The sequence below is a fragment of the Triturus cristatus genome, chromosome 6, assembly GCF_964204655.1.
Source record: "Triturus cristatus chromosome 6, aTriCri1.1, whole genome shotgun sequence".
NCBI classification, from domain to species: Eukaryota; Metazoa; Chordata; class Amphibia; order Caudata; family Salamandridae; genus Triturus; species Triturus cristatus.
In genome coordinates this window covers 1589279478-1589297684 of record NC_140589.1, presented here as the reverse complement: position 1 = coordinate 1589297684, position 18207 = coordinate 1589279478, and the positions used below count along the sequence as shown (strand labels likewise).

General features: G+C 44.7%; 1 protein-coding gene across 1 annotated transcript in view; it reads right to left on the bottom strand.

Moving 5' to 3' along the window:
• The window catches only part of FSHR (follicle stimulating hormone receptor), a 2004148-nt gene that overhangs the window by 393862 nt on the left and 1592079 nt on the right, over positions 1-18207 (bottom strand). The window contains exons 7-8 of the mRNA XM_085609366.1: positions 4722-4790; positions 4540-4614 (exon numbers count right to left, since the gene is read on the bottom strand). Coding sequence (XP_085465492.1) covers positions 4540-4614; positions 4722-4790 — 144 coding nt within the window. The remainder of the gene's footprint in view (positions 1-4539; positions 4615-4721; positions 4791-18207) is intronic.

Below are 18207 nucleotides of genomic sequence, written 5' to 3'. Positions count from 1 at the left end.
CGTTTTCGACTCACAAATGGGGTTTTGTACATCATAAAAGGGTATTTTGTTTGTGAACTACAGGTCTTGCAGCCGCAATATCCCTTTCATCCATGAGGCCCTCAGTTTTCAGATGATGGAATGTAAGAGAAGTAGCCAAATGCATGCACTGCAAGTTTGGTGAAGACTTCTTTAGTAATAACTTTGAGACATTTTCGCAAACAAAAGAGCAGATTTGTACATTTGTGGGTTCCTAAATGTATACCTGCGACTGTGATCAATTATATACATCAAAGGGATTTACAAGGGAATTTTCGACTTTTCTGATACACTTCAATGTAAACCTACCCATTAGACTATGCTTAGAATTTTGTAATCTACATTCTGAACATAGAGATCAATATTATTTAATTTTGCAGTCGGATAGCCACGTGACAAATTGACAAAAATGCAGGCATAGCCACAACTCGAGGATACATTGTACTAACTGTATGGAGGAGTTTCTGTTGACATTCTTTTCCTAAACAAAACCTCAGTAGAAAATGCATACCTAGGTCCTGGTTATTATAAGTGCCCCAGAGGAGTCCGTGCCATTTATCGCAATGGATAAAATCTGACTCATCAGAGTTCTGTATTTACGGGGTTCCTAGTTACTACTCTTTTTCCCATTTAACCTCCGGCTTGTTTGACTTGCTGACATTTATCAAAGGGTGTCAACTTTGTCACCCTCACAATTCGGAAGACAGGAGTTTGAGAAGGGGTGGGAAAACTCTGACCAACTCATATTGCAGGACTAAGAGGATTAACAAATATGTGTCACGAATAAGTGAACATAAACATAATGGAGCGACAACCAGGAGTGTGGCCGTATGCAACATTTATTTACTATTTGCTGTGGTCTTGATTGTTGAGGCAATGTGATTTCTGAGAAATTCAAGAAGATGATCTTTAATGACGAGAAAAAAATAATTTTTAGCTATATGGTGGAGAAATTTGCCTGCTACACCCCTGCCAAGCAGGCTATTTAGCAGCATCTGATCAATACTGTGAATGTTTCATGGGTGGGGCGAACCCATGCCTGAATAGTCTAGAGGAGGTGGACGTATTGGCATGTGACCAGCTGCCATGCCTGGAGTAAGAAACAGGAAACACTCAAGGTTCAACTCTTTGAGGAAGGCAACCTATGCGTTCCTGCCCTTAGATGCTCCATATACATGGCATGTTGTAAATCACAAAAGAAAGGGCACACTAAATATATCAAACAGCTCTACCATTTCGCTCATTTTGACTCAACTGTATTGACTACTGGTAAAGGGAAGAGTTTTTCAAATTCTCTCTGCTTGAGCCATAAGGCAGTCTATTCACCAAATAGATCCCTTCTCGATGGTTGTTTCCTGCAGTACCCGCCTTGTCATATGCTGAGATCAGATTCCCACTGTAGTCTGGAGACCCCTACATTTTGTTGCAAGACTAATGGCTGTCTTGTCTTCTGTAGCAGCCATACATTGCTGGAACCTGCTTCCCCACTTTTTTCAGGCATAGACCGGATATTTTAAGATTCAGGAAATGCTTGAAGACCTGGCTATTCCTTCTCTTTTAATAGGTGAATTATCCAACCCACTGATTGATGGCATTTGCTATTCAACTTCTTTAAGTGCCAAGATTCGACATTGTGTGAGCGAAGGTTTGTGCTCTATAAAATTGGAATTGATACATATAAACAGCATAGAGAACGAGGATTACTTTTGCTTTCCTCCCCTTTGTCTTACTTAATATGTGCACCTTCCAGTCTTCCTTTGTCACGGTGCTTTTATTTTCCCATCTCTTTTTGGTACAGTCTCCCACTTATACCCTGTTATTCCTGTCTTTCTCCTTTCTAGGTCCCCGTGCCTCATTTTCTGCCATGCCCTGTCTTTCTATGTCCCTATCTACACTTTTCCCCTCCATCCTTACCTCTTCTCCATAACCCCTTCCCTAACTGCATTTGTTCCTCTTCCTATCTCTGCATCCCTATCCAATTGCACTTTCATTCACTTTTTTCCTGCCACAATCTGCTCTCCATTTGTCACTGCCGTCCCTCATTTCCTCTCCTGCAGTATACGTGTCTCCCTCCTCATGTATCTGTTACTTTGCTGCATTGTTAGACCTGTGAGCCATAGGGTGGTCTTCTCCAAAACTTTTTGCATTCTCCCTTTCTGTGTTGCTGACTATGTTTTTGTTGGTGTTAGGACTCTGTGCACCTTACCACTTATAGCCAGTGCTAAAGTACTTGTGCTCACTCCCTAAAATACGGTAAACTTGGCTGACACATGATTAACATATTCAATTTACTTATATGTCCCTTGTAGAGTGGTATATCATATACCGAGGGCCTGTATATTAAATGCTACTAGTGGGCTTACATCACTTATTGTGCCTCCCACTTAAGTAGCCCCGTATAACATGTCCCAGGCCTGCCATTGCTGCCTGAATGCAGTTTTAAACTGCCAATTCAACTTGGCGATATAACTCCCTTGCCAAACCTTAAACTCCCCTTTTATTGAATATAGCTCACCTCTAAGTTAGGCCCTAGGTAGCCCAAAGGGCAGGGTGCATTTTAATTAAAAGTTTAGACATATAAATTTAGGTTTTGCATGTTCTGTTTAATTTTTCATTATAGTGATGCCTGACTCTCGCATTGGATACCATTTGGTTGCCTTATTACATTTAATAAGTGAAAACATTTGTTGGGGAGCAAGTTAGAATTTCATGTTTGATGTCTGAGGAATTGTGATTTAAAAACTGTTTATTATTAAAGTCGGATTTTATGTCACAATTCTGAAATTACCACTTTTAGAAAGTTTGCATTTCTTGCCCTAACCATTTGGGACCTGCAGCCTGTTCCTGCGGCACATGACTAGATGTAGTTAATAGTTTGTCTTTGTGTATTCCTCCCAGACAGCATCACACAGAGGGTCTGGGTGTTGGTATGATGCGCAATCCCAGCTTGATAGGGACAAGGGAGCTTGGACCTGTTACCTACCATACTTGTACTTCAAAGGCATCGGCCCAGCTCACACACAAAGGACTTCACACATGTTGATTGTTCCCCCAGGCAGAAAGGAACCAGAACAGGGAGGCAAGAAATTTCAGACCCCTCTGTACGGGGAAAACTCCAGAAGTTTCTTCAACTTCAAAGTGGGCACCATGTATAACAAGCATTGGCATAGCCAATAGGTCTCGCCTTTGGGACCGTATAAGTGTTTAGCCATGCAACAGTTGCATAACTAAATACTTATAGGTCCCAAAAGTGAGACCTATTGGCTAAGCCAAGCGCCGCGAAAGTGAAAGTAATCACGGTCAAGCGCGGCGCGCGTGTCCCCGCACATGCACTGTAGCTCTAGGCTGGCCTGGTAGCACTTTTTGGAGCCCTCTCAATAAGTCTCGCCTGACCAGCGCATGCGCTGGGTCAGGCGAGACCTAAAAAGGGGACCCTCTGACCCACTCTTCAGTACACTCTTGGATTGTGGATACTACAGAAAAGGGACTGCCCTGCTGCGAGAGGACTACCCTGCTGCTTGAGGCCTGTCATGCTGTCTGAGAAGGAAGATTGGACGGGCACCCTTCATCGTAGGTTGAAGTGACTCCAAGGATCAACTGACCGGCCTCCTGTTCTGAGCTATAGGGACACGACAAGCTCCAGAGGTCTCTGTGCAACTGCCTAGCTAGCCTGCTGCACTGGACCTGCCTATACCTGCAACTGGCCCTACCTGAGCCCTGCTTACCTCGGCTGGAGTTCCTGACCCTCAAGAGGTGAGGCTCAGGACCTGGACCGTTGCTGTAGCATCAATTGAGCTTCTCTGAAAAGAAAAGGAGAACTCCTGAAGCTTTGGGCTCTTCCCAACCCTGAAAGGGTCTGTTTTTTGACAAGATCTGTACACCTGCACCAACCACCGACACGAACCCAGTGAACCCGACTGTTTGCTTTACAGCGAGCAACAGAGACAAGTGGCAACACAAGAGCTGCACTTTACATTACTGTATTGACAGCCCACGGTGACCGCCAACGCAAAGCTCAAGCAACAACTGTCCATGATGCCAGACAGGATCTTCATGCTACAGCGACGATCACCAGTGATGCACGGTCTGCTCTTTGCGCTACAAAAACAAGCGTCTGCAGTGCTCTCCCGGCTCCGCGCGGGTTCCTCTACCGCAAAAGTAACTCTGCACGCTGGGCTTTAAAAGGTAACTTTATCAGCTCGGTTAACCTGGGCCCTGTATATGCGCTTCTTTCGAAGGGAAGTATGAAGCTGAAAGTGAACACTTAGATCAAATAACTGTGCATTCGAATGTTTGAGGCAGGAGAACCTCCAAAAATTGAAAAAAAAATTACAATTTGATGTTGTAGTATAATGCAAGAAAATGTCCTTATGCAAAAAATGCTTTTGTCTTTACCATAACGCGAATGACATAAGTGTGTTGTTTTATGAAACTAACTTGCTGCAATTTCATTTGTAAAGCTGCTCTGAATGCATTTAGAAATACCAGCGAGATTGGTGGATCTCAAGATTCAGCACTTACAAAATCACTGGTCCCGTGGCTCCTTGAAACACTTGGTCGGGCAATTTCTCCAGCCTCTGATTGTCACTAAGATTTCTGTAAAATCAGATGGAAAGACACCGGTAAGCAGCAGTATGCGAGACTCCCCATTACCTATTCAAAATTCACTGACTGTGATACTCGAGATAAAAAAGGACAATTACAGTTCGTTCAAGTGTGTGCCGTTGAACGCGTGATTCTGTATTTCTTCAATTCCGTTTTTATTCAGTCGTCTGAAAAACAATGGAAAAGACATGTCGAGAGAGATCAGTCATTTATTTCAGGGTGCTATAGTCGCATGCACAGTGTTACAGCGAGATATAAGTGATTAAATTAAGATGCTCAGATCGAAAATATTTCTCTCCAACCAAATTTAGTCGGTATTAAGGCAGAACACGAGAGTCTAATTTTTTGTTTTGCAAAGTATGCTAAATTTTGGTCTGCTCATAATTATTTCACCACGGCTGTGCTTGATAAATTGACATTTAAATAGAAAGAACTCAAAATCTATTTTTACATAGCTAGGGAGTGGTGGGTGAACACGAAATAGCGCTAGTGCCGCTGAAACGAAAAGAAATAGTGCTGAACGCTGAGAAATCAGTCCCAGAAAATGTCGATTGTGTATTAAGAGAAGTGTGTTTCAACAAGATTCTCGAACTTGCACTTGAATCGCCCTCTCTCTCCTTACTTTCCTTTCTTTAAATGCAGAACTGGTCCTTTCTGACTGAAAAAACGAAAGTTGACTTGAGGATTGAAGTGATGAACAAAGGGAAGGGTCACTGGAATGGAATTACGCTGCAAGGGAAACACTAAATTATGTGGCAGGGTTCGCTAAATTATGTGGCAAGAAAAAGAAAATTATGCGGCCTAATTTGGCATATTTTGAAGCAGTAATACTTCGCTATTGTGTCATTTTTACACATGTAAACAATGGCTTTTCAAAGGTTTCACCTTAATATTATTCGAGTAGCTCCTAAATACAGCTATCACCAACTGAAAGGTGACTTGACTCTGTGCGACAAAATGGCAGTCACTGTGCAGCACTATGTGTGGTGCTTTTTTTCAGTAAAAGTAATAAATCTTTATTCAGGAGCAATCAGAAACATGTAAGATACAATCATACAATAAGAAAATCATCATTACAAATCCAATTAAAAGTTCAAATAAAACACAACACATCCAGTTTAAAAGTTAAGATAAAACATAACTTCTGGTCACGGGTGATTAAAAAGGGGTGTGAGAAAATTATGCAAAAACACAAATAGCCATTCAATGGTCAATTGGGTCTAGATAACCTTGGTCTATATGCGGCCCGCAAGAAATTTGTCATCGCACAAAGTATGAATTCATTAGGCACCAGCTGTAAATACATGAGCGCCACTCTGACTTGCCTAAACTTCAAGCTCTTTAAAAGGGAGCAAAGAAACTGCGTGGCATATAAACAAGAGGGGGAGATAAAATTATCGCCGCTTTAGCGTCCGTTTTCGGCCAAAAAGCGGCGATAATTTTATCGCAATATTAGCAAGGACACACAGCGCGTGTTTCCGTGATTTAGAACCCCTTTGCATCGCATCGTTAATGAGATGCAAAGTAGGCGTGCCTCAATAGACTACATGGGAAAATATCGCAAAGGCAGCTTCACGATATTTACAACAATACCCCGGCCGGCGTAGCTGTAGGAGAGTAGGATCTGCACTTATGTTGCCCGCACTTTTTTCTGATGTTTACACTGGTTACTGGCCCTAGTCTGGCTGGGTCCCTGCTAATCGGGGCCCCAGTCTCTCTGTTCTCTCTAAACGACTTGGTGTGCATATTAGATGCACTAGTGATTGGATACTGTGGTACCTTATGAGCCCCTCGTATATGGTACCTTAGGTACCTAGGGCATAGGCACTTCACAGACCTACCAGGGGCTGAAGCATGTATTATGCCACCCCTGGGAAGCAGACTCAATCTGACACCACAGGCCTGCTACTGCAGCCTGTGTGAGGTAGTGTTAGCACTCCTCACTGAGATATAGGTTTCTATATCTCACCATACACACACATATAAACCTATCAGACATCCCTATGGCAGGCCCTATCAATCCTGCGGGCAGGGTGCGTGGTTTACAATGTGAGGGGGTGCCTCTGCCTGAGCAGGGCCACTCTGCAGCTACCAGAGTCTATTCTCTATGGCTGTTTGTGGATGCGGTTAAACCATATACTCTTAAGTGCATTAAAATGCTAACTTTCGAATGACTGCATCAAAACATGTCGTGTTTGGTGTCAAACAACTTGGAATCATACCCACATATCAGCCCATGATGTGGGAGCATGGTCCCACCTTTCTAGAGGGGACGACATGTAAAACAACAGAAATCTGAAAGAGCCCTGGCATCACAAAATGGATGCCACCAGCACAGACACTGGGTTGCCCTCCTGCTGCTGACTGAAACTCGCAGTGGAGGAAGCCCAACAAAAGGCATCCTGTCACAGGGAGGTGTCACCACCTTCCAGACAGGATTTAGTGTATTGGAGCTTGGTGTGTGCACTCCTAGAGTGCTTTGAAGACCTGCCCTGGGGGAGCAGAAGGCTCCTCTGTGCATAGGCCAGTTCAAACCGGTTCAGGGGCTACCTGTCCCTGCTCTGGCGCGAAACTGGACAAAGGGAAGTGGGTGTAACCACCCCCTACCCTGACCCTCCCAGAGGAGTGGTCATAGAGCTAGTCCCTCCCCTATCTTCACTATAAGATAGCAAACCATGCCATTGCAAAACAGATAACCCTGGACGACGCTCTACAAAGAAGAATCTTGGCCCTTCGACATTACACTACCTTTGGAAGACAGAAGAATCTCCCTTGGAGTCAAGGAGTGACTCCCCTGCTTGGCAGGCACCAAGAACCTTAATCAATGGTCACAAACTTTCCCGCTCCCGCCGGAGTTCGAAGTCCCTGCAGCCCTGGAAGTGGATTTCCTGATTTCTTGTTAGCCATTGTGAGTCCCCAGCAGAGCTGTGGCGAGTGGACCCCACGAGTGACAAGGAACAGCAATACCCGGGGTCCATGCACTATTGTTGAGTGCAACCCCTTCACGATTTTCAACGAACTTGTGCATTACACCATTTGTGGCCCAAGCCTCCAGCAGGCCTTGCAGTGAAAATCAGAGGTCTACCCCATCTCGAGTGACCGTGGGCTCCTGTGAAGCATTTCCTGAAGAGGCATCTTTGTGATCTCTTGCCCATTGGCTTGCGGGTCCCCCAAAGACTTTCTTATCAACTCAAAGGGCTCCCCTGGTTGCTCCAGGCCTGCTCTCATTTACCTTTGCTGGGTGAGTACCTCAGACCTTGCTGGTCTGCACCATTGACTTTCTTTACTCCACACAAGACTTGCAGTTGCCAAGGCTTGTTGGCTCCAATCCGGTTGCCGATACCGCAGTCAGCTGCAGACGTTGTGGAGCACTCCAAATCCAGCTCCTGGTCATTGTCGAGTGTTCCTGGACCTCGTGAGCGAAGAGTCAAAACACCATCGATGACCTGAAATCACCCAACATCTGTGGTCATCCATCTTCCTGGCCACCGGCCACTGGCAAGTGACTTTGAACACTGTCCCTTCAATTTTCAGGTCTTCAGCATCTTGAATCCACCCTTGGATTCCACCGTACACTTCTTCAGTCGACACAAGCAGCAAGTCTTCTTTGGTCTCCATAGAAAACAGCGACGCGACCCGACACCAAAAGACAACTATGCACCCGGCTTCCCTGGGTGAGGTAACTCGTGCACTCCAGTGCCCTAGTGTGTGTTGGCCCTCGAATTACTTACCTTGTAAGTGGCTTGCTTGTAGACTTCCTCGAAGTACCCTAAAACTTTAAAAATCAAACCGCGACTTGCTCCATTATAATCAATAGGGAACCCGCGGCTGTGTTCACACACTGCACGCGTCTGCCGTGGGCCTACTACTTACCTGCTGCCACTGCAGTGGTGAAGCCCCAGCGATTCTATAGGCCCTAGGCCTTGTCATTTTGCAGTATATGGTCTGGTACGCCCCTAGGGCTCCAGCCATATTTGTGCTTAACTCATTGAGAAACGTTGAATTTTGAATGTGTATCTGGCTTCTAATCTCATAAAGAGATTAGTAGAGTGTGTCTAGAAATAAATACATATATATTTGATATATATACCTGTGTGGTGTCCTTTCATTTGGTAATTCAAGAGATTATAAGGTAAAACAAGCTGCTTTACATTCCTCTGAGACTTAGCCTGAAGGCTGCTCTCCACAGCTACAACTAGGATAGCTTTCTTTATAAGGTTGTCTTAAACCTATCTACCAAAAGAGTTGAATTGGACTGGTGCAAGGTGGCCACTATAACTAGTGACCAGCATATGCCAGGCCAACTTCTCACAGTAGCGATAAACAAAATCGCACTAACCAGCCATTAACGTTGGATTTTAACGTCTCCTAAAATCCGGTGTTAGGCATACTTTGCATGGGAGGTGGAATGTGGGGTTACGACCACAGGGTCGTATCAGCAAGGTCATCGCTGTTTTGCAGGGAACATAGCTGGTTTTCCAGGGATGTTGGGACATTTCCCTGCAATCGCTGAAATTTTCATCGCCAATGCGCTAAGCGTTGTAAATACAGCGCTAGCTTGTGAATGAATTACAGCGACAGCCGGCGCTAGGGAAACTCACGCTAGGCGCGGCCAGCGATAATTATCACTGCCGCTTGTTAATATGCCCCTGCCTTCTTGGGAGGGTAAAACATTTGCATAAAAGGACAAAATGTAATGTGTCCTGTGGAGACCTAGAGTCACAGCCACAGTGTGATCTCATTTTGGGGGAACACAACCAGAAGGAGATGCCAAAAGATAGTGAATCATGTTGAACCTAAAACTGGTGACTAAAAACCTGTTGGTTGCCTCAGTAAGGTTAGAGAGATAGTTTTCCTGACCCTCAACTGTCTTTAACAAGGCATGCGCCCTTACTGTTGGTTTCCGGATCTCTCTATTTTTGCGAAGGACAGACGAATATTTCCTGGAGTTTATTTTTGACTCTTTTACAATGTTAAGGTCCTGAGGCATTGCTGAATCACGTGAAAGAAAAATATCTGGCCTACCTAGAGCAAAAAAAGACTTCTTAACATTCAGTAACCAGGGAGTTTTAAAGGCATGCTCCAATGACAGGCAGTCTCAAAGGAGCAGGCGATTTAGGTCCTTATTCTCCCTAGACCATATTTCTACCCAGCACAGCAGAGCCTTAACTCCCACCTGGTCGGCCAAAAAATTAACGCCAAGTTCTTCGGTTAATGCATAGGAGGGAGTACTTTGAGGGACCTTCAGAACCCAACGCAAAAACTTCTTTTGGGCCACTTGTAGCTTGTTTGTTGTTGTACACCCCCAGACTTTACTACCATATAACACCTTTGATGTGCACATAGACTGATATAATTTTAAAATCACCTCTGGTGCCCAAGATTCCAGTCTATGTGCATAGCTGGCAATAGCCCCTATAGATTTGTTCAGGTCACTCAACTTTCCCTCCTTTAATGTTTTCTAGTTTATGTTTTCCCCAAATAGAATTCCCAGATCGGGGAAGGCCAGGTACTTCCCCAAAGGGTGAGATCCCGCTTTGAAGGATTTAGACCGAAGACCCCGGGGTCCAACTTCCAAAACGTATGACTTTGTAAAGTTGATTGACAGGTATAGTCTATCCATAAAATCAACAACACGTCAATTAAAACCTGCAGGCCCAGGGCAGAGTGAGCGATAAGCACTGTGTTGTTGGCATATAGTATCACTGACAAAGATTTACTTCCGACTCTGGGGCAATCAGATTGTAATGCCAGGAAGGCAGCTTCTAAACAATTTATATAAATTGTGAACAAAAAAGGGGCTAAGATGCTGCCTTGGTAAACCCCCCTAGTGTAATTAAAATATACAGTAAGGCCCCCCCCACTGAGAAAATCTTTCTGCCGCTGTATTATGGGCATGCAGATTCATTAATAAGGATACAATGGCGGGATCAACGCCCAAAGAAGTCAATAAGTCCCACAACCTCTGCTGATTACCCAATCAAAGGCGGATATAAGGTCCTTAAATGCTAATAACACCGCTCCCGGTTGTGCAACTGTGTATTTTTTTATTAATAGAGAGATATTAAGGCATTGCTCAATAGTTGACTTGCCCAGGTGAAAGCCAAACTGGACCTCAGATATTGTTTGATTTGCATCCACCCATGAAGAGAGTGTAGATAAAAGGATCCGGTCCAGCACCTTAACTACAGCATCAGTTAGGGAAATAGGGTGGTAGCATTGCGGGATGTCCTTATCCCACTTTTTATAAATTGGTATAATGGTGGCAGTTGACCAAGAGGGCAGGATCCCTTTTTTCGCTGCTGCATTTAACACAAGTGTCAGAACCGAGGCCTAAACCTCAATGTTGTCCTGGAAAAGATCTGGAGGGATCCCATCGGGGCCTGGCGCCTTGTTACGGGACAAAGACTCAATGCCCCTCCAACGAGAAGGTGACTGATGTGTTGTCCATGCTGGGAGCAGTATCAATGCGAGACCCTTCAAGAAGGCCAAAATTATATACACTATCAAAACGGGCGACACACTGTTTCGGGGTGATGTGGTGACATAAGACAGATCTTGATGGCTCCGAAAAACAGGGACTTTAAAACTTCTTCCAGAAAAGTGTAGAATTCCTCAGTTTGCTAGCTTTGGTTAGATCAGCCTATGCCTGTTTAAGTAATTGGTGCCTCTGTTCTTCTGGCCCCCCTTATAGTTTCGCCTGCAGTTTGCCACCCATTCCCTGTCGCGAGGCGACTGCTTAAGGGCTTTCTTCAGATGCCGGAGGCCCTGGGAGCACTCAGAGTCAAACCATGAGGGATGATCCTGGCGTTGCCCAAACACAGGGATCGATAATAGACCAGAAACCGACTGGGTGATGGAGGCAAAAGAATTTAAAACCTCCTCCCAGGCGCTAAAGGGTCCAAGCAGGTAAGTATCTCCTGCTTTCAGACTGTGAAAAGACTACGATTAAGCACCTTAGCATCTGTTTGCGAGCAGCGTAAATGCCTCCCCTGGTCAGTGGGGGATAAAGCTCCCAGGAGCTTTCGCGGGCCCTCTGAATGGTTCCCTACCCCCTCCATAGACAAGGACAAAGGGTTATGGTCACTGAAGGGACTATGTAAGATGTGGAAGGAAACAGGAAGCCAATTCATACAAGCAGAGACAATGACGAAATCAATGATCGTGGACCCTCTTCCTTTCTATGTTAGGGGGATTTGAGGATTAGGCTGGTTTATCAGCTTGTCTAGAGTAAAAACCAAATTGTGCGCATGCAGGAAACTATTTATCGCCTCCCCTTTTATAGTATGCTCCATGTGCAAATCCTCTAAAATCGGGCAAGGTCGTGTGTTAGGTGACAAGTGTAAAAAGTTTGGACACGGGCTACAATTCATGATCTGCATAGTGCCAAAATACTCGAGAGCTACAAAAAAATGTAGGACCTCCCCATCTCTACACCCACTAGAACCCATCGCTGGGCAGAATATGGTCTTGTACCCCTCCATGAAAAAATTATTCTTGACTTCCCATGTCTCTTGCAGGCAAATGATTGTAAAAGACTTAATAAACTATATACACCTTTCATCTGAGAACTTAGAGGACAAACCAGTCACATTCCAAGAAATGAGTCTTAGGTCCTTCCTGGGTCTGCGGGTAAAGCCCATGGTGGAATTTATAGTGGTGGCTGGTGAATTCGAGGCCCTCGTAGGCTGTGAGTTGCTGGTGGGGAATGCAATAAAATTGAGGGATGATTGGTTTTGGGGGGGATAAATCCCTATTCTCTACCGTGCTCTGTGGTAATGTGCCCAGTTGGTGGACCGACGGAGTGTGTTTACCTTCTCTCTCAGGGAGTCAGTCCAGATCATTAAGATCTATCAATGGAACATAAGGATTTGATATCATATCCCCCAATATGATTTCTGCACACTCACTGCCCAGAGGCTGTTCTACACTTGAGGCACATATGGGTGGTCGTTAAAAAAAGCTTTTGAGGTACCACTCAGAATTCTTTGTGCCAATTCAGGGTAACTGACACTAATAATTATACAATCTCCCCCAAGAGTTTTCCTAGAGGGCCCTATCGATGAGACCCTGCATGCCATCAAGATGTTTTGATAGTCCCAACCACTATAGCTTGTGTGTTTACCTAACCAAAGTGAAGCTTTATTAATAAGTTGCCAGTGGTTTCCAGATTATGTGTGGTGAGCCCAGGGACCTCAGTCAGGACAACAGTGTAAGGAGAATAGGACGGGGGAGATTAATCATCAGTAGTGGGCACCCAGTGACTAACCGGCTACCAGGTTGAGTTTCACCTGTCACATTAGGTGCCAAAGGAGGCAACTTGGTAGAGACTGAGTCACCAGTGTTAAAGTGGGGTTCACTAGGCCCAAAAAAGGATTTCAGACTAGTTACAGCCTGGGTCTAGTGGTTTCCAGTGCCCGGCTGACTACAGCTAGGGAGATCGGTGGGAGGCATGTCAGTGGTTGTAATTTGAGTCTTCAGTGGTAAGGGGAAGGGAATCTTATCTGTGAGGGTCAAAATTCTGTCCATTCTACTTGACAGTTCCCTAGAAACTGCCTCCAAATTGTCAAGTCTGACCCAAAGAGGGGCCAATAAGTCAGTGAAGGTGGCTGTGAATTTTTGTGGTACAGGAGTCAGGTGGACCGCCGTGTCCTCTGGGCTATTTCTCCCATATACGCCCGCAATCTCCTTCTGTGTAACCGGAACATCATCTATCTTTTTTGCCTTCCGCTCCCGTTTGGGGACTGGGGGGCTCACAACGTCGGTGTTCGGGGATAAAAGAAGGAGCCTAGATGTGGAAGGGCCAGGGGAGAGAACCATATCCGCAGCAGGATTAGGTGATAAGCCTGAAGATTTTGGAACCAAGGCGACTCACTCCTGTGCCTGCCACCATACATTTGGTGCAGTTATCAATGACACATCTGTGGGCAAAGACCCAGAGCTTCCTGATCCAATCAAAAGTCACATTTCAGCCTGGTCGATTTCTTTAGAAATTGCCCCCATGGCTTTTGCCAGAAAGGAGTCAATTGTTAAGAGGGATTGGTCCTTGGGTGTCATAGTGGGTAGGGCCTTCCTCTTCCCCATGATGGTGAAATGGCAGTGTGACAGTTTTTGCAAGGACCACAGTAGGCAGGGCACAGCATTCACAAGCCACTGCAATAGTGTGAAAGAGTAGCAAAGCTGATACTTACTGCGCATACTTCCTAATCACCCCAGGGATGCTGAATGGCGGTGTAGATACTGGCCTGAAAGTTGAGATGCTGTCCTAAACAAGGGGTCCGACTGGCCAAGAGGATGGTCCCAGCTCAGCCTTGTCCAGCTGCAGATGGGCACAGATGGGCCTGCTTTTGGGCCTGTCTTCACCTGGGCACATGCCCGGGTGTAACCCTTGCGTATTCCATCCCACAAAATCCCCAGGCAAAGTAAACAGGCGCCTCCTCGAGCAACGACAGCAGCGTGAGCGGTGGCCTGCTACAAGAATACTTGGGACTGGGATTCCTCTGCCCCCTCCACGCAAGTACCAGGCGTCCTGCGCCACAGGAGCCTCAGGCAAAGTATATAGGCGCCTCCTGGCGCAATGACAGCAGTGTGAGTGGTGGCCTGCCGCAAGGATACTTGGGGCCTGTAGTCCTCTGCCCCCTCCATGCAAGTACCGGACTTTTGTTTTGTAATTTTTAATCCATTTGAGATAGATAGTTAAAAGCTGAAATCTGCAAATTATTCAAGAGATGATGGAGTATGTAACGATTGTGGTAAATCCATAACTATGCAGAAAACTGTGCAGCCAGGGACATGCTTAATTCTAGGGATTGTGATGAAGAATGGGAACATTTTACATCAACTACTTGGAAAATATTTGTATGACCCATGTTAACTACACATTCAATAATTCGACATGAACCATAAAATAAATACCATATTATGTATTTAGTAAGGCTGTGTGTACAAGAGTGTCTGATCTTCTGTCGCTCTCTGCCTTCCTGCTCCCTTTAAATTCAGATTTGATACTCAACTGTTGGAAGAACATATAGTGGCTGCTTTTAGTGTTTTATTTTGTTATAAACTGACTCCTTGTTCCATAATCAATGCCACGTTTCATGTGTCTGCATACAAACCAATTATCTGACATCTGTTTGCCCTACTGACATATTTGTGTTATGCATTTCCTAGAGGTTGCTTGTGAGAAATGGGGCTGTTGCTTGCCTTAACTTCATTCATTGCTTCCAATTTCAAATTTCTTCAGATATACAGACATTTTTAAAACTTGCAATTTTTAATTTGCTTTTTTATTCCACTGCCCTAATGCCTTTACCCCTGAAAATACCATTCCATAAAATGTCTGACCCATTTATAACATAGTACCGCTATCCCTGTTTACAGCCTAGAACCAATTGCCCAACTTGTACAAGCGTAACTAAGTCCCTTTATAAACCTTATCCATTTCCATCACTCACATTTTCAGGAGTACGTGAGCAAAACAAAATAAGAACCATTTTTTGACATTTCATGAAAACTCTCTGTGATAGCCTATTCAACTAGAAGGAATGCAAGTGTTACCCACTGATAGAATGTGATGTGCAAAGTATGGCTATATATAATGCTGCTATGGTTCCTATGGACCTGCGCCCAGGCTCTGGAATCACTTGCACATGTTGAGATTATTGTGGCAATGTTGAAAACCCAAAAACTGTTGTTTTAACATAGTACTTCATTACAACACAACTGAAACAGAGTTCACTGACAGAGGTGAGGTTCAATGGTGCCAGGGACATTTTAAACAGTTTACACAATGCACCAAACTCAGTTATTCAGACTGAGTGTATGAATCAGGAAGGAGGTGAACTCCACATAAATTTCTACTAACCCTCCATTCCTTTCCCCCATGGCCAGATATGTGTATCTCAAACTCCCATGGCCAGAAAGGCATATTTCACCCACCGCTTAAGTGCACAGGGCTGTATGCACTGTGAAAGCCAATAGTGTAATCCTCTGGGATTTGCAGTCCAGAGCACCTCTGACATGCTATTCAGTTTGCATCCCCACCTGAACGAGATATTGGCAGGTCGTGAGTCATAAAAATGTCCAGATCATTCACACTGTGTATGTTGTTAGGGGCATTTGCTAAGGATGATAAGCATCTAAAGGATATTAGTGAATGGTGTCTCTTTACGTTTTCACCCAAGGCTTCTGAAAATGTTTTTGCTTTTTTAATTATGATAATGTGAAATGTTTGCATGTTATTTGTCATGTGAGTTGCAAAAAGAACAATTGATGGACAGAATGTAGAACAATGTCATACATTCACCACAGTACAGAGATGTGGGCCTAAATCCATCATTGTTTTGCTCACCATGCCATTCCAGTTTGGACCCAGCAGTCTTGACCCTGCGCCCAAAAGGAACAGTCCAGTCCGAACTGCCAGGCCAGGTCCTCCCTGAACTGGAAACAAGCATCCTAGGACCGGTTTCGGGGTTTCACCCCTCATCAGCCAGGATAGCTTGACACCAGTGGCATTGAGATCACGGGATCCACGTCTGCACATTCCCGTCCCACTTGGTGTGACAAATGCAAAAAGAACAGTTAATGGACAGAATGCATAACAATGTCATACATTCACACCAGTATAAAGATCTGGGCCTAAATCCATAATTTTTTTGCTCACCATGCCATTCCAGTTTGGACCCAAACATTTGCAAATCAGTCTTGACCCTGCGCCCAATGGGAACAGTCCAGCCGGAACTGCCAGGCCAGGTCCTCCCTGAACTGGAAACAAACATCCTAGGACCGGTTTTGGGGTTTCACCCTTCATCAGCCAGGATAGCTTGACTCTAGTGGGATGGAGAGCAGGGGACCAAGTCTGGGCATACCTGTCCCACTCAGGGTAACAATTGGAAAAAGAGCAATTGATGGACAGGACAGTGTCATATATCCACCCCAGTACAGAGATCTGGGCCTAAATCCATCATTTTTTTGCTCACCATGCCATTCCAGTTCGGACCCAGCCATATGCAAATCAGTCTTGACCCTGCGCCCAATGGGAACAGTCCAGCCCGAACTGCCAGGCCAGGTCCTCCCTGAACTGGAAACAAGCATTTCACCCACCGCATAAGTGCACATGGCTGTATGCACTTTGAAAGCCGATAGTGTAATTCTCTGGGATTTGCAGTCCAGAGCAACTCCGAAATGCTATTCAGTTTGTATCTCCACCTAAATGAGATATTGGCAGGTCGTGTGTCATACAAATGTCCAGATCATTCACACTGTGTATGTTGTTAGGGGCATTTGCTAAGGATGATAAGCCTCTACAAGAAATTACAGAAAGAGGTCTCTTTACGTTTTCACCCAAGGCTTCTGAAAATGTTTTTGCTTTTTTAATTATGATAATTTGAAATGTTTGCATGTTATTTGTCATGTGAGGTTAGATTTATCTGCAGATAGGACATGGTGTGTAAGAAGCGAAGGTCAGATATATGTCGGAATAGCATAATCCCAGAATCTGAAGAGGGTGAACTTTCTTTTGTAGATTAGTGTATATCCCAATACAGATGTGTCCTGATTGTGAGTGCCATTACTAAGGCTGGCTAGTCCAAAGAGGGTAGTCATCTGTAATGACAGAAAGGCCCACAAATAATGCTGTGAAATGCTCTCCAGAGAACAAGTGCTTACAATGTTTCCTCTGTGCCATCAGCTGTTGCCATTCACAAAGCTCTGTCACTTCAGTGTCATGTATGTATGGCCATCAGCAGATTGATTCCTAAAGAAGATAAAGTCATGCCAAATCAAACAGAAGGCAGCCTAATTCTTTAAAATAAAAACTATTACTCTTATACTTAAAACCTTCTTCCAGGAAGCTCCTATGATGATATCCTCCATGAAGGCCCTGTTAGGAAAGTGGAGTACCCATAGATGAGAAATGAATTTGTCTACTGCAAACAATAGAAGCGTTTGGCTACTTTCTTTTGATCTACCCAAAATTTGGCAAAATAAGCAAGGGGTGGGGGCTAAACTGAGTTCTGGAAGAAGGTGGTGTTTGTACTGCAAATGAAATGCTGGTTTTCATTTTGGGAGACTAAAACCTGAAAATACTGGAAACTATCTTTATTAATGAGGTAGCTGAGAAGGGTAGCTAAGGAATAGAACCAAATGAGGAAAATGGGGCATTAGACAATTCTGAGTCCTAGCCCTATTTTCTACCCCAGAATACCTTGAGGGTTTCTTTCTCATATTCCGGCAGTGTTAGACCTATTAACCTTCGGATTGCCTTCCTCCAAACCTTTTGCCTGCACCCCTCCTAGTTTTGCCTCCTAGTTTTGCTTATCCTGTTTTTGCTGGCCTTAATATTCTGCACACTTTACCACTATTAGCCAGTGCTAAAGTGCATGTGCTCTCTCCTTATAGCATGCACACATTGGCTTATTCCCAAATGGCATATTTAATTTGCTTCTAAGTCCCTAGTAATGCAGTTCTACATGTGCCCAGGGCCTCCAAGTTAAATGCAACTATGGGGCCTGCAGCACTGATTGTGCCACCCACTTAAGTAGAATCAACAAGGAGGGACAGAGAGCCGGGTTAGGAGGTCCTGCA